We start from the raw sequence: 11328 nt of genomic DNA, 5'->3' as shown, positions 1-11328 counted from the left end.
ATGAAGTCATCGGATTTCCCGACTTCATACTCCAGGGCTGCTGCCCGGGCCCTGAACTGTACACGAGGCCACATCGGGTTATGTGCCATTGTACTCATGTTGATGATGTCGACCCTGGTGTGGAGGCAGAGAGATTTGGTCGCCGTCAAACTTCCTGTTATGGAGCAACGACCATCGACGACCCTCGATTCCAAAGCACCAACAATTGCCGGCATAAACGGAACCCTCGATCGTTTCTGGTCATCCAACGGAGAAAGTGTACAAGACCTGGTACACTGGTCGAAGCCCAAAGGTGTCGATAAGATTATGGGACTTGTATTTTATGGAAGACGACAGTCGGTATCAATTCTTGATTGCTATCTCAAGGTACACTTTGCCCACGCCGACTTGGTAACATCAGGCTAACCTCGACAGCGCAATCTTGCTAAGAATGGCGGCTTGCTTGATGGCGTCATCTTCGTGGAACGAACCAAAGACCCCCACGACCTTGCACTCTTGAAGAAACTCTTGGAAAGCGAGAGTTCATACGAAAAGTGGTCTGTTGAGATGTCAGATGACGATAATTTTGCTAGTGGCTTTGGGAACTCCTATGACCGGGTTGAGGATCATGTCATGTATGTCAAGATTGACGACGACATCGTAAGCCTCACCGCTCGCAATTTGTTCCTGTGAAACCGGTACTAATAATGTGTAGGTTTTCATGGAGGACACTGTTATTCCATCCATCGTTAAAAAGAGGCTCGACCATCCCGAGTACTACATCGTCTCAGCTAATGTCATCAACCAACCACTTCTCAGCTGGGTCCATTGGAATTTGGGCGCTATCAGGCCCTATCTCCCCGAGGTCGACAGCGAAGGAAAGGCCATGCCCTCGAAACAATCTGGTCAGAAGCCACTGGACTGGAATCCTTCCAACCTACCCCCATGGAACGGCCCCGAGGGATTCTCGCCCGAGAACTGGGAGCACAATGACACTACTCATCGCTGGCTCCCTCTTGATAAGGGCGGTAAAGATCATATTCTCGACACGACTCCCATCGAAGCGACAGAGTATAACCCTATGGGCCGCGGCTGGACTCAGTGGACGATTGGCGCACAACAACACTTCAGCTTCTTCGAAAACCTATGGAAGAAGAAGCTGTCCGCCTACAAGTTCGACACATGGGACTTTCAATACGAGCGAATGGGAATCCAGTTCGTTGCCTTATTAGGAAGGGACATCAACCGAGCCAAGCCGATCGAGGCCGATGATGAGAACCACTTCTCATGTAACATGCCGCGTGCGCTAGGACGACGTAAGTGAAACCCCTGAATTGTACGGCCGAGGGTTTAGTTAACAGACTTTACAGATGCCGTTGCCGATGGACGAGGCGTTGCCGCTCATTACAGCTTCGGAAGCCAACGCGCGGGCATGGACCGAACCGATATAATTGATCGCTATAGGTCGTTCGCACGTAACAACATCTGTACTGGACCCATGCTGTGGGCTCCAGGAGATGACTAGTTACTAATGAATACCGGATAAAAGCGACCGATCATTTTGTCCTTGATTTTGTGATCAACGGTGTTTGGTATGTTTCAATGACTGCGACTTCATGCATTGGTGTATCTAGTAAACATTCGCTTGGAGCCCAGCTATGGAGTTTAGGAGTTGCTAGAAATTGATTGTAGACTTGCGGGCATATGTGTAGGAGGTATGTTAGAGCTTGATACTGACGTACATGATCAAAAATACGATATACATAATATTTTGTCACAAGGTTAACTTCTGAGATCTATTATGTTCATTGTTTCCTTCTTATTCTCTCGACTCCACCAGCTCATCGTTTGGAGTCTACGTGATCACAGTGCTTGCAACAATACGGCGCGAGATTTGAGAAGAAGAGTGACATAAAATTTAGAGAACCTAATAACGACGACCTGAAAGTATAATTTGTTCGTTTTCTGCTTTTCATATCGTTGAGATGTCGTCCATCCCTATTACATCAGAACACGCTTGCTGGGAAAACTCCCGTCAAAGGTCGCGAGGCCGTCTCAGTACAACTAGTTTGCATGAGCATAGCCAGAGCCGTACGGAAAATCACATAGAATTGCTTCAAGAAAGCGACTTGGGGGGCGGGTAGTCCTCGAAAGTATTGGACTCGTGTCGAGTGAGGTTGGTCTCCTTCTCGACCTGGGCGAGGTCAATGTGAGCAACAGCATCGTCACCATCGAAGATACGGGCGATCTCCTCGAGGGTGGGTCCCTTGGTCTCGACGTAGAAGTACCAGACGAAGACGAGTTCACAAAAGTCCCAGAGGGTGTAGAAAAGCATAAAGTTCCAGTGGTTGGGCATGTTGTTCCACGCAAGCTTGTTGGTTTGGCTGTTGTTTATTAGTAACCGCGTTTCCATCGTTGGGGGATTGAGATATGACATACTTTCCAATGGCAAGGATGGCCTGAACAGTAATGTTCATGATCATCATACCCTTAGCACGGAGGTGGAAGGGAAGAACCTCAAGAGCGTAGGCAACGAGCAGACCGGAGAAACCGATATCGTAGAAGATACCGAAGAGCCAGACGAAAGCAATCTGGGCATAGCCAGCACCCGTGTTGGAGTAAGCGACACCACCATCAGGCTGCTCCTCGGTGGCAGGGGTCTTATATTGGGAGTTCTCGTAAATGCCACCGGTGAGCGTCCAGAGGATGAAAGCGAAGACCATGCCGGAGATGGCAGTGAGGAAAAGAGGACGACGTCCGATCTTGTCGACAGTGAAGGCAGCACCAATGGAGATGGACAGATCGAGAATGGTCTTTCCAGCAGAGAGCTGTGAGGAGAAGAGAATTAGTAAGGTGAATACTTAAACAATACCACGAATGAGACTTACGGCAAGCTTCTTGTTCTGCTCCTTGATTCCAGCACCCTCGTAAATGACATCCATGTAGTTGGAGAAGAGAGCATTACCAGAGTATTGAGAAATGATACCGAGGGAGATGATGATGGCAAGACGCCACCGGTTACCGCTTGTCTTGAAGAAATCGATGTAGCGGGTAGATTTGACAGACTTGTCGGCCTGAATAGTTTCCTTGATTTCGCGGTACTGGAACTGGACTGTGGCGTTATTCACATCACCACCAGCATGGTGCTTAGCAAGAACCTGGAGAGCCTCCTCTGACTTGTCCTTGTTGATGAGGAAACGGGGTGACTCAGGAACCCACCAGATACCACAAAGCTGGATGATGGATGGGACAGCCTGGATGAAGGTAATGGATCGCCACGACCAGTGACCGTTGATGGAAGCAGTGCCCCAACCGACAACGGAAACGACTGAAAGTGGTCAGAGAGGATGCAACATTTGGGAAGTTTCGTTACTTACTCAGGGAACCCAAGTTCCAGAGACAGTTGTAGACTGCTGTAAGAGGACCACGGTGCTGGGGATGGCAGATTTCGGTGAGAAGCATGGGTGAGGACATCTGAGCTAGCGAGTTTCCAAATCCAAGAACGAACCGACCGCCCATGTACACTGGATGAATTGATTAATATAGGTGCGAGAATGATTCGAATAGGTACTCACTGCCATAGCCATTGCAGAATGCGGAGATGAAGGAGCCTGTGATCATGATAACACAGCCAAGCATGATAGTGGGTTTTCGGCCCCAATTATCGGCAAGGTAGGGGACAATGAAGAAGGAGACAATGGAACCAATATTGTACATGTTGATAAGGATTCCAAGCTTGCTTTCATTCTTCTCCTCGGGGAAATACTCCTTCCACTTGTCCATTTGTTGGGAGGTATTGACCATCATACCATCATATCCAGTGGTAGCCGAGGCGATCAGCAGGAAGATAATGAGGAAATAAAGCTTACGCAAGTGAGGCTCCTTGTACCAGATGACCTTCTCGAATCTGGGAGCCTCAGCTTGGGCAATATCGAGAGGTACCCGATCGCTATGAGCTGGGACCTTGGAGCCAATAGGCTGGAGGAACTTTGGCAGACCCATTGTGAGCTTAAAACAATTGATCAATGATATGTTGAGTTGATTCTAAACTGGCCCAATGTATGGGGTAGTGATGCTTCTCGTGAGGAGAGATGGGCGAGCAAAAAAGGTTCAGGGTTCCCCGGCTTTGCATTGCTTCTTATAGAGATAACATCTTGAGTAGCAGCAGCAGTAGCAACGACACGAACCACCCCGGTCAAGTCAACCCCATGCATTGTCACCGTGGAGCTTCAGAGACCGGGATAGTGTTGTCAAGTCCCTATGAACAATCATTCGTGTACTGGGGCCGGAGCATGCACCAGGCACAGCGAGATGGTGTGTTTGGGATCACCCGGGACGGAAAGACGGCTATGGAGGCTTGGATAGCTCGTTTAGGTATTGAGTCGCTTGAATGCTACTCCGTCTGGGGGGGAGCTTAACTCAGACATACAAAAATGCACCAGTGAGTAGATTCGGTAGATCAACGCTGAGACGAGCTCATCTGGGGGCCGGGGGAGTCTACTCAACATGGAGCAGATTGACCAGGGGAGGAGTGCTGGATGAAGGGCTAGGCCGCCAATCAGGGTTGATTGAGCGCTTGTTCGAGTAATCTCGACCTTTAATTATGGCTGAAGTCCATGATGCTGGGCCGCAACGAGGCCGCTATCCTGTGCGTGCCACTCTTCTCGACCGTTTTGATCAACAAGCACTGTGGTGGTCTGATGGACAAGAAACCTAAGTGAATTTTCGGTCATTTCCCAATCCCTTCAGGGCTGGTTCCGTAAAACAAGCATACGCCGCTGCTTCGACGGCCGCGGGGTTGAAACATAGTCGTATTCCTCGAGATTGGACCCGCACGACGGGTTTAACATAGAGGAACTTAGCACCCGCCACTCCTGAAACGTTGCTGCCCCTTTGCTTATTTGAACGACCTACTTGTATCACATAGTCGTACAAGCATTGGGGTTCTGCGATGATAAGGTACTGATTCCTTTCATCGAACTTACTTGACTCGATTGTTAATACCCCTTATGTATCCCAATCTAGGCTACAAGAGTTGGAAGTCTAGATTGATCGATGTAACCCTTACCGCTTGGCCAAGTTCATGTAAGTGCTGTTCATCCCTGTGGCCCACAGGCCAAGGTCTAGGGGCGATAGTGCAACCGGGAAAATAGATTTGGTATTCATCACCTATCGTTGCTCTTCTCCCCCAGGACCAAAAAACGCGGAGCAGTGTGCAGAGTCCGGGGCTAGACTGGGGAAAGGGGGCCGGGGTAAGCTGGTCTGTGGTCCAAGAACCGGAGTTTGGCCTCGGGAATCGTCACCTGCTAGACAACACTCTGTCTTGTGTCTAGAGAAATGGCTTAATGTAGCCTGCCAGTAGGCAAAAAGCAAAGGCCGTGGTGTGACTCCCAGGCTGGTTTCATCCTTCACATACTTTGCTGCCACCGTTCAGAGGGTTTCAGCGTCTAGCCAATAAGGCGCCACATGACAACTGCTTGTTCATGGGTTATAGGCTGGATTGGGTAGGATTGTGTTTAGCACGAGGGAGCTAAAAACGCCTCTTATCGGATATCAGGGCCGCAAAATGAATCACGAGTCTGTCGCTTGTCTTTCACGGTTCTGACCATCAAAGTGGACTTGATATCGAATAAACTACACAATCGTCGGCTGCTCCCGAGCCTTGGAATGTTGAGAACCCGAATATTCGGTAAATCTGGAGAAGATGTCCTGAAGCCCCAGAAGAATTGAGTGAATTAGGTCTCGGTAAGGTGCTTCAATGGGGCCGAACGTGCCCTCACTTGGCAGACCCATCGATCAGCACGCCGAGAAGCGAGGTGATTTTCGGTTATCGGCATATGGGCCAAGAACGAATCAAGCTTAAAGTGTATCATCAGACCAGCGGCAGATGCATTGTCAATCGCCGGTTAATTGAGGGAGCATGATATTGTTTGTCGGCTGGGGTCCGTCTGCATTGTTGCTGCAATTGGTGACTAGCTGGATCGTGCAACACGAAAATTAACCCTTGACACGGTTGAGATGGTGTACGGAGACGCGGGAGAGCTGCCGATAAGGGCCATGAAGGAGGGCCATATTCGGCGATTATTTGCTGACAGGATGGCCTCCATCGGCGCCGCGTAAAGTATCGTATCTTAGTTGCTCGGTTAAGGAGGCACACCGTTGTAACCTTAATCTAAACTCGTGAAATGAAGGCACACCATCTTCAAGATGCAATGCGAAATAACCGGAGTGGAGGTTAGAGCCGAAGAGTTTGTTGGTAAGAGGCTTGAAGAATCCGAGTTTACAATGAAACAGGCTAAAATGGAGAAGGGGAGCTGAAAAGATCCCAAGGTCACACTCCAACATTTTAGGGAAGACCCGACTCTCAGGTAAGGTTCTTTCCTGTAGTCCCATCAATGAAGGATTGAATGATCCCCTCCTTCCTGTAGTCCCCGCATTCTTGCCACGAGGTTAATAAGTGGCACCTGCGTTAGCTTGGGTGTCCCGAACCTTCTCTGTTAAACCAATTAACGCTGATTAGTCGGTTCAACGGCTGTGGCTGGCCACTTTCATGTTAGCTTTAGACTACAGGGCTACCTACAATGGAACCGGCCTGGTAGCGAAAGTCCCAATGCTATCCTTATTTTCATTCCCATTTCGATTGAGCCGTACAGAATGAATTTAGCCTACACCTGTCGCTTCCCGGATATTGAGAGATTGCTTTCGACTCTGTATCTCGGTTTGAGGTTGTAGATTCTCCAAGTCACCTGGAATCTTGCCGTCCCTTGTGATGCAGCTTGATCCTCTAGACTTGGGAACGAGACAGTCTTGAACCCCATCTCTGAATGCAATTGTCATTTGCTACTACGGGGCTCCTTTGATAATATACACAACAAATGACCAGATGAGCTAGAACTACGGGGTTTCCCACGAGGCCCCCTTTACCAACGAGGTTGATTGACAGACCATTTCCATTGCCCGCACACGTAAGGATCTAAGCAGCTTCCCCATACACGTCTCCGAGTTTCCGTCGACTCGTATCAATACTTTTCCTTACCCTAGCAAACATTGTAACAAAGGGAATAAACAGAAGTACAGTTACACGCCAATAAACCTTCTCAATGAAACCCTTTCTCCAACAACTGCCGATGATCAACTGTAGTAAATGAGACAAGTGCAACCAAATCGGTGTCGAAACAGGTTATGTGATGACAAAAACAACTCAGATCTCCTCGGCGGGAAGTGCGCCGCTCATGAGGGGAATATCGACCATGTCATCGTCGTCATTTTCTTCCTCCGAGAGGGTGCTGCTGCCAGCTCCACGCTCCAGTTCCTCGATGCTGTCAAGAGCTCGCACAAACTTCTCGCGCTCTCCCCTGAGTGTGCCCCGTCTGGCTGCGGTGTCAGAATCCTCCTCCATGAGTCTCTCGTAAACACTCTTGGCATCGGCTCCAGCAATGCCGAGCTTTCGGTCGAGATGGGAGGGCAGATGTCGCTGGATATACGGTATCATGCCATTTGTAATGTGCAACGCCACGGCATCCGCGAACCTCAGCGCTGCAAGGCGGTAGTAGCCTCTAACATAAGCTACCACTTCCAGCTCCCGCTCGAAGGAGTCCGGCCCAAGTTTTGTCAACTCGTTTTCGCGTCGCTTTTCATCGAGGACACGCTTCTCTTCTGTAAGACTTTCCCAAGGAACAGGAGCTCGACCATCCCCATACCCTGCGGCCTGCATACGCATTTGGTGGCGATAACGGGTTAAGAGGATCTGTTCATCCTTTTGATATCTGCGAAACGCCTCCTGATTGACAGTGAACAGGCCGTATGTTTCGAGGCGGTACACAAGATCAAGCGCTCCCGCTGTTTCTCTGCGACGGTCGTTGAGATAATCCGTCAAAACTTTCCTGCACTCCCGGAAGATCAACCGCTTGTTAAGGCTTGCAAAAGACTTGGCCAGTGCCTGATCAAGCATATCATCCAACAGGCTCATAACATGATCGAGAAATGCTTTCATGGGCCCTGACCATGGTTCAATGGCTTCTCGGCACATGTCGTTATAGACTTCTTCAGTGATGATATCAGGTACACCAGCTCTGGTCTTAGACTTGATCTCATCACGAACTTGTCGAAGAGTCCTGAAACCTCGCCCAACTCCACTAAAGGGAGTAAATGGGGCTGGGAAGAGTTGCCGACGGGGAGCAGGGGAGTTAGCCACGCTGGCCCTGCTATCTTCAGGCTGTAGCGACCGAGAGGGTGTCCCTGCTGGGGTCTGCTCCATACGAACTCGTTTAGATGGTGTGATAGGCGGCGCCATCGCCCGTCGTTTGCTAGGCGTATGTGGGTTGATGGCCGGCGCCACGGACCCCGAATCTGACTCATCATCAGAAATATCAACAACAGGAATATCACTGCTATCTCTGAGGGTGAACTTGGGCTTCATATCTAGTAGACAGTCGCGAAAGTTATCTGGGAGCGGAACGAAATGCTTCGAAAACTCGGAAGGCTTGAGTTGTGTTCGGGTCAGTTCACCAAACTCCATAACACTGGTCTGGACCTCGAGTTCAACATTGTCAGGTAGTTCTGGTAGCTTTTCGAGTTGCTCAACGATGTCAGTGAGTCGCTGTCTTAGTTTCTGCTTGATATGGGGCAGACTGGTCAGAAAAAAGGTTAGCCTTGTTCCTGATAAAGTGTGAGACAGCAAATGCTCAGTTACCTCTTCGCGAATTCTTGCCCAAGCTTTTCCGACAGGAAAGCCTTCAACTTTTCCACACCGCATCGCTCCGAAAAGCCATGAAATGTTGCAGGCCATCGCTCGAGAGAATGATCCACAAAAACCAGCTCTTCCCATTTCTTGAGCTCATCAAGATCCTTGCCCTGTGGCCGGGAAGTAATGAAATATCCCAGACCAGCAATATGAGCCTGTCCCCTCATGATAGCAAGCCATTGTTCATGGTTGCCACCCTCTGGTATCAGATCAGCCTTGGTCAAAACGCCGATGGTCCTGTTAAGAGCGCCCAGTCTACGTATAAGACCAAAAGTTGAAGAGTTCTCTGCATCGCTGTTCATTGGCATAGAACACATGATAATAGCAGACGGGTGCTGGATGTACTCCTTGGACAGATTCCTCACGACACTAACGAGATAGTCGTCGCTTGCATCAGCAGGGTTTTGGAAAATACCAGGCAGATCGTAGAAAGAAAGGTCGGGAAGTTCTGGGCCTTTAATCTCGAGTGCAACGATATTCGGTGAGAACTTCGCGGCAACTGTTTCGGCGGCTCTATCGATGGGGATGTTGACAGCCAGGGCACCCGAGCCAGGGATAAATAGCTCGTGGCTTTTGTCGTCATTGAGAATAGCGATTTGGGCCCACCTCAAAACGTCTTCAATCTCACTGGTGTCGACCATGGTCTTGAACTCATGAGTCGCACTAGATGGTAGTTTGCGCCAGGGGAAGAAAGGATCTCTGTCAGTGACATCCCCTTCCGAAATGCGGCCACTAGGCGGGGGCTGATAGGAGTATGCTTTGCGTAGCGATACACGGCAAGACGAATCGTGACTTCGTGATACCCTGATATGGAGCGGGCATCGTGTACATGTGCCCTCACTGCGAGGTAGGTCGAGATTTGCGAGACCTGACATCAAACTAGATTTTCCCGCAGACTGATCGCCAACAAGCACAAGCTCGGGAAGCGGGACGTCGTGGTCAACGCCAAGTTGCTGGAGCTCACCCAGAGTGTCGTTGCATGCCTTGAGCTTCTTTCCGATGTCTTGGAAGGAGGTTTGAAAGAAGCTCCCATCCGTGGGAACATTTGTTGGGCTTTCAGCGGCTGCGTTGGGACGCATCCTGAGTTCCCTTAGAAGAGGTTCAGGTTCAGTGATGCGTTCACTTGGTGTTGCTTTGGAAATTTCGTCAGTGTATGGGTTTGGAAGAGAAGATGAAAGAGGCACTCACGGGCGTCCGATCTATGATGATAGAAGGCCTGATCGGGCGGAATATAGCTGGTACTGCCACCGTAACTAGAGGGAACAGGAGGAGCAGTGCGAATGCCGAAGTTGACAGTTCCAGAATCTGGCATAGAAGTATTATCCTCTGGGTCTGGTTTGACACGAGGCCCGCGGCGTCTTGATGAGTGTGACATTCTTGTGGATGAGAGACTGTGGCTGGCGCGCGAAGACATTATTATTGCTGCAGTGGCAGTGGCAGTGGCAGTAGCAGCGGCAGTGGTAATGTCCCGCAAACAAATTGAATGAGTGTTGCCTTGAAGCTCATGAAATTGGCCTATTGTTTTTCTGCTTCACAGAGTAGGCTGTGAAGCTGGAGCCTGGTTGGCCCGTGAGCACCCAAAACTGGCTGGAAAGAAAAACGGGGGGTTATCGAAAAGCAGTTAGAAGTACGGATAAAAGAGAATTGAATAAGAAAAGATTCAGCGTGATTCACTGAAGAAAAGGAAGACTTATAGACGTGGATATACAGAATAGGAGATGTTGAGCATAAGACGTAGCTCGTAGATTGGCGGTTGGCAGCCTGGACTCCAATGCTTGCTTCTTTCTAGTGGCACTACCGTTGCTCTGGGGCAACACGCTGCCCCGATAATTCGCGATAGAGCATGACAGTTCTGAGAGTAATTGAGAGCGCGCAACATTTCCGAGTGCATCTAAAAGATATTATACAGTTATTAGGCAGAGTCAAGTGTAAGTTTCTGCCATTTTTTATACTAATTAGTCCCTATTGAGAAGCTGGTGCTGCGATTCTGGTCCTTGTCTTAACTGCAGTTATTGCTGCATGGAGTGGATGAGATGCAGATAAAAAAGGAGGCTGGGACAGGGCTGCAGGCGATAACCCAAAGATAACACGTTAGCGTGTCAGTGTTTCTCCCCCTGAGAGCGGCAGTTAAGTGAAGCCTTCCCTGCAATCAGCCATATCTTGGTCAGTGCGCGCTCCAATCAAACAATTTCATTGTCTTACGGCGGTTTGCTTATTGACTTCGCCTTGATACTATAGTATTGGGCATAAGTAGGGGCCATTTCTAGAGGCTTTAGTAGTCTGTATACTGTAACCTTACTATATAAGCCTCTATAAATTAGTAGGCCTATAGTGCCTTTAGAGGTATCTTAATCTAACCTTTAATATTTACAGCTTATACCTTAGCTAATTAGAATATTAGATTTTATACTAAGCCTTCTTAACTTATTATATAATAAATTTAATTACCTTTATATAGGCTATCTTTATACCTATATAGTACTATAGTAATTAAGAAATATACTATAAATACCTTAAATACCTTAATTATAGCCTTAGTAATTATATTATTACTATCTTTTATAAAATAATTAAATTTAAATTAAAATACTATATAAGGCTAGCTT

General features: G+C 48.7%; 3 protein-coding genes across 3 annotated transcripts; 1 reads left to right on the top strand and 2 right to left on the bottom strand.

The window, feature by feature from the left end:
* FSUBG_13165 (uncharacterized protein) lies at positions 1-1504 on the top strand (the record flags this gene model as incomplete). Its single annotated transcript, XM_036678028.1, has 4 exons — positions 1-366; positions 415-639; positions 695-1295; positions 1350-1504. 4 exons carry the CDS (start codon positions 1-3, stop codon positions 1502-1504), a joined length of 1347 nt encoding a protein of 448 aa, XP_036531363.1.
* A 591-nt stretch (positions 1505-2095) lies between these two features.
* Positions 2096-3981, bottom strand: FSUBG_13164 (major facilitator superfamily transporter; the record flags this gene model as incomplete). The annotated part of the gene is made up of 5 exons (XM_036678027.1): positions 2096-2363; positions 2419-2807; positions 2868-3307; positions 3357-3503; positions 3555-3981. The coding sequence occupies 5 exons, from the start codon at positions 3979-3981 to the stop codon at positions 2096-2098; spliced, it is 1671 nt and encodes a 556-aa protein (XP_036531362.1).
* Positions 3982-7180: 3199 nt separating this feature from the next.
* On the bottom strand, positions 7181-10097 carry FSUBG_13163 (dynamin family; the record flags this gene model as incomplete). Its single annotated transcript, XM_036678026.1, has 3 exons — positions 7181-8609; positions 8672-9854; positions 9911-10097. The coding sequence occupies 3 exons, from the start codon at positions 10095-10097 to the stop codon at positions 7181-7183; spliced, it is 2799 nt and encodes a 932-aa protein (XP_036531361.1).
* Positions 10098-11328: the final 1231 nt, after the last annotated feature.

The sequence above is a fragment of the Fusarium subglutinans genome, assembly GCF_013396075.1.
Source record: "Fusarium subglutinans strain NRRL 66333 chromosome Unknown NRRL66333_c0000315, whole genome shotgun sequence".
Classification (NCBI taxonomy): domain Eukaryota; kingdom Fungi; phylum Ascomycota; class Sordariomycetes; order Hypocreales; family Nectriaceae; genus Fusarium; species Fusarium subglutinans.
Note: the sequence above shows the minus strand (reverse complement) of the source record. Positions and strands in the feature narration are given on the sequence as shown.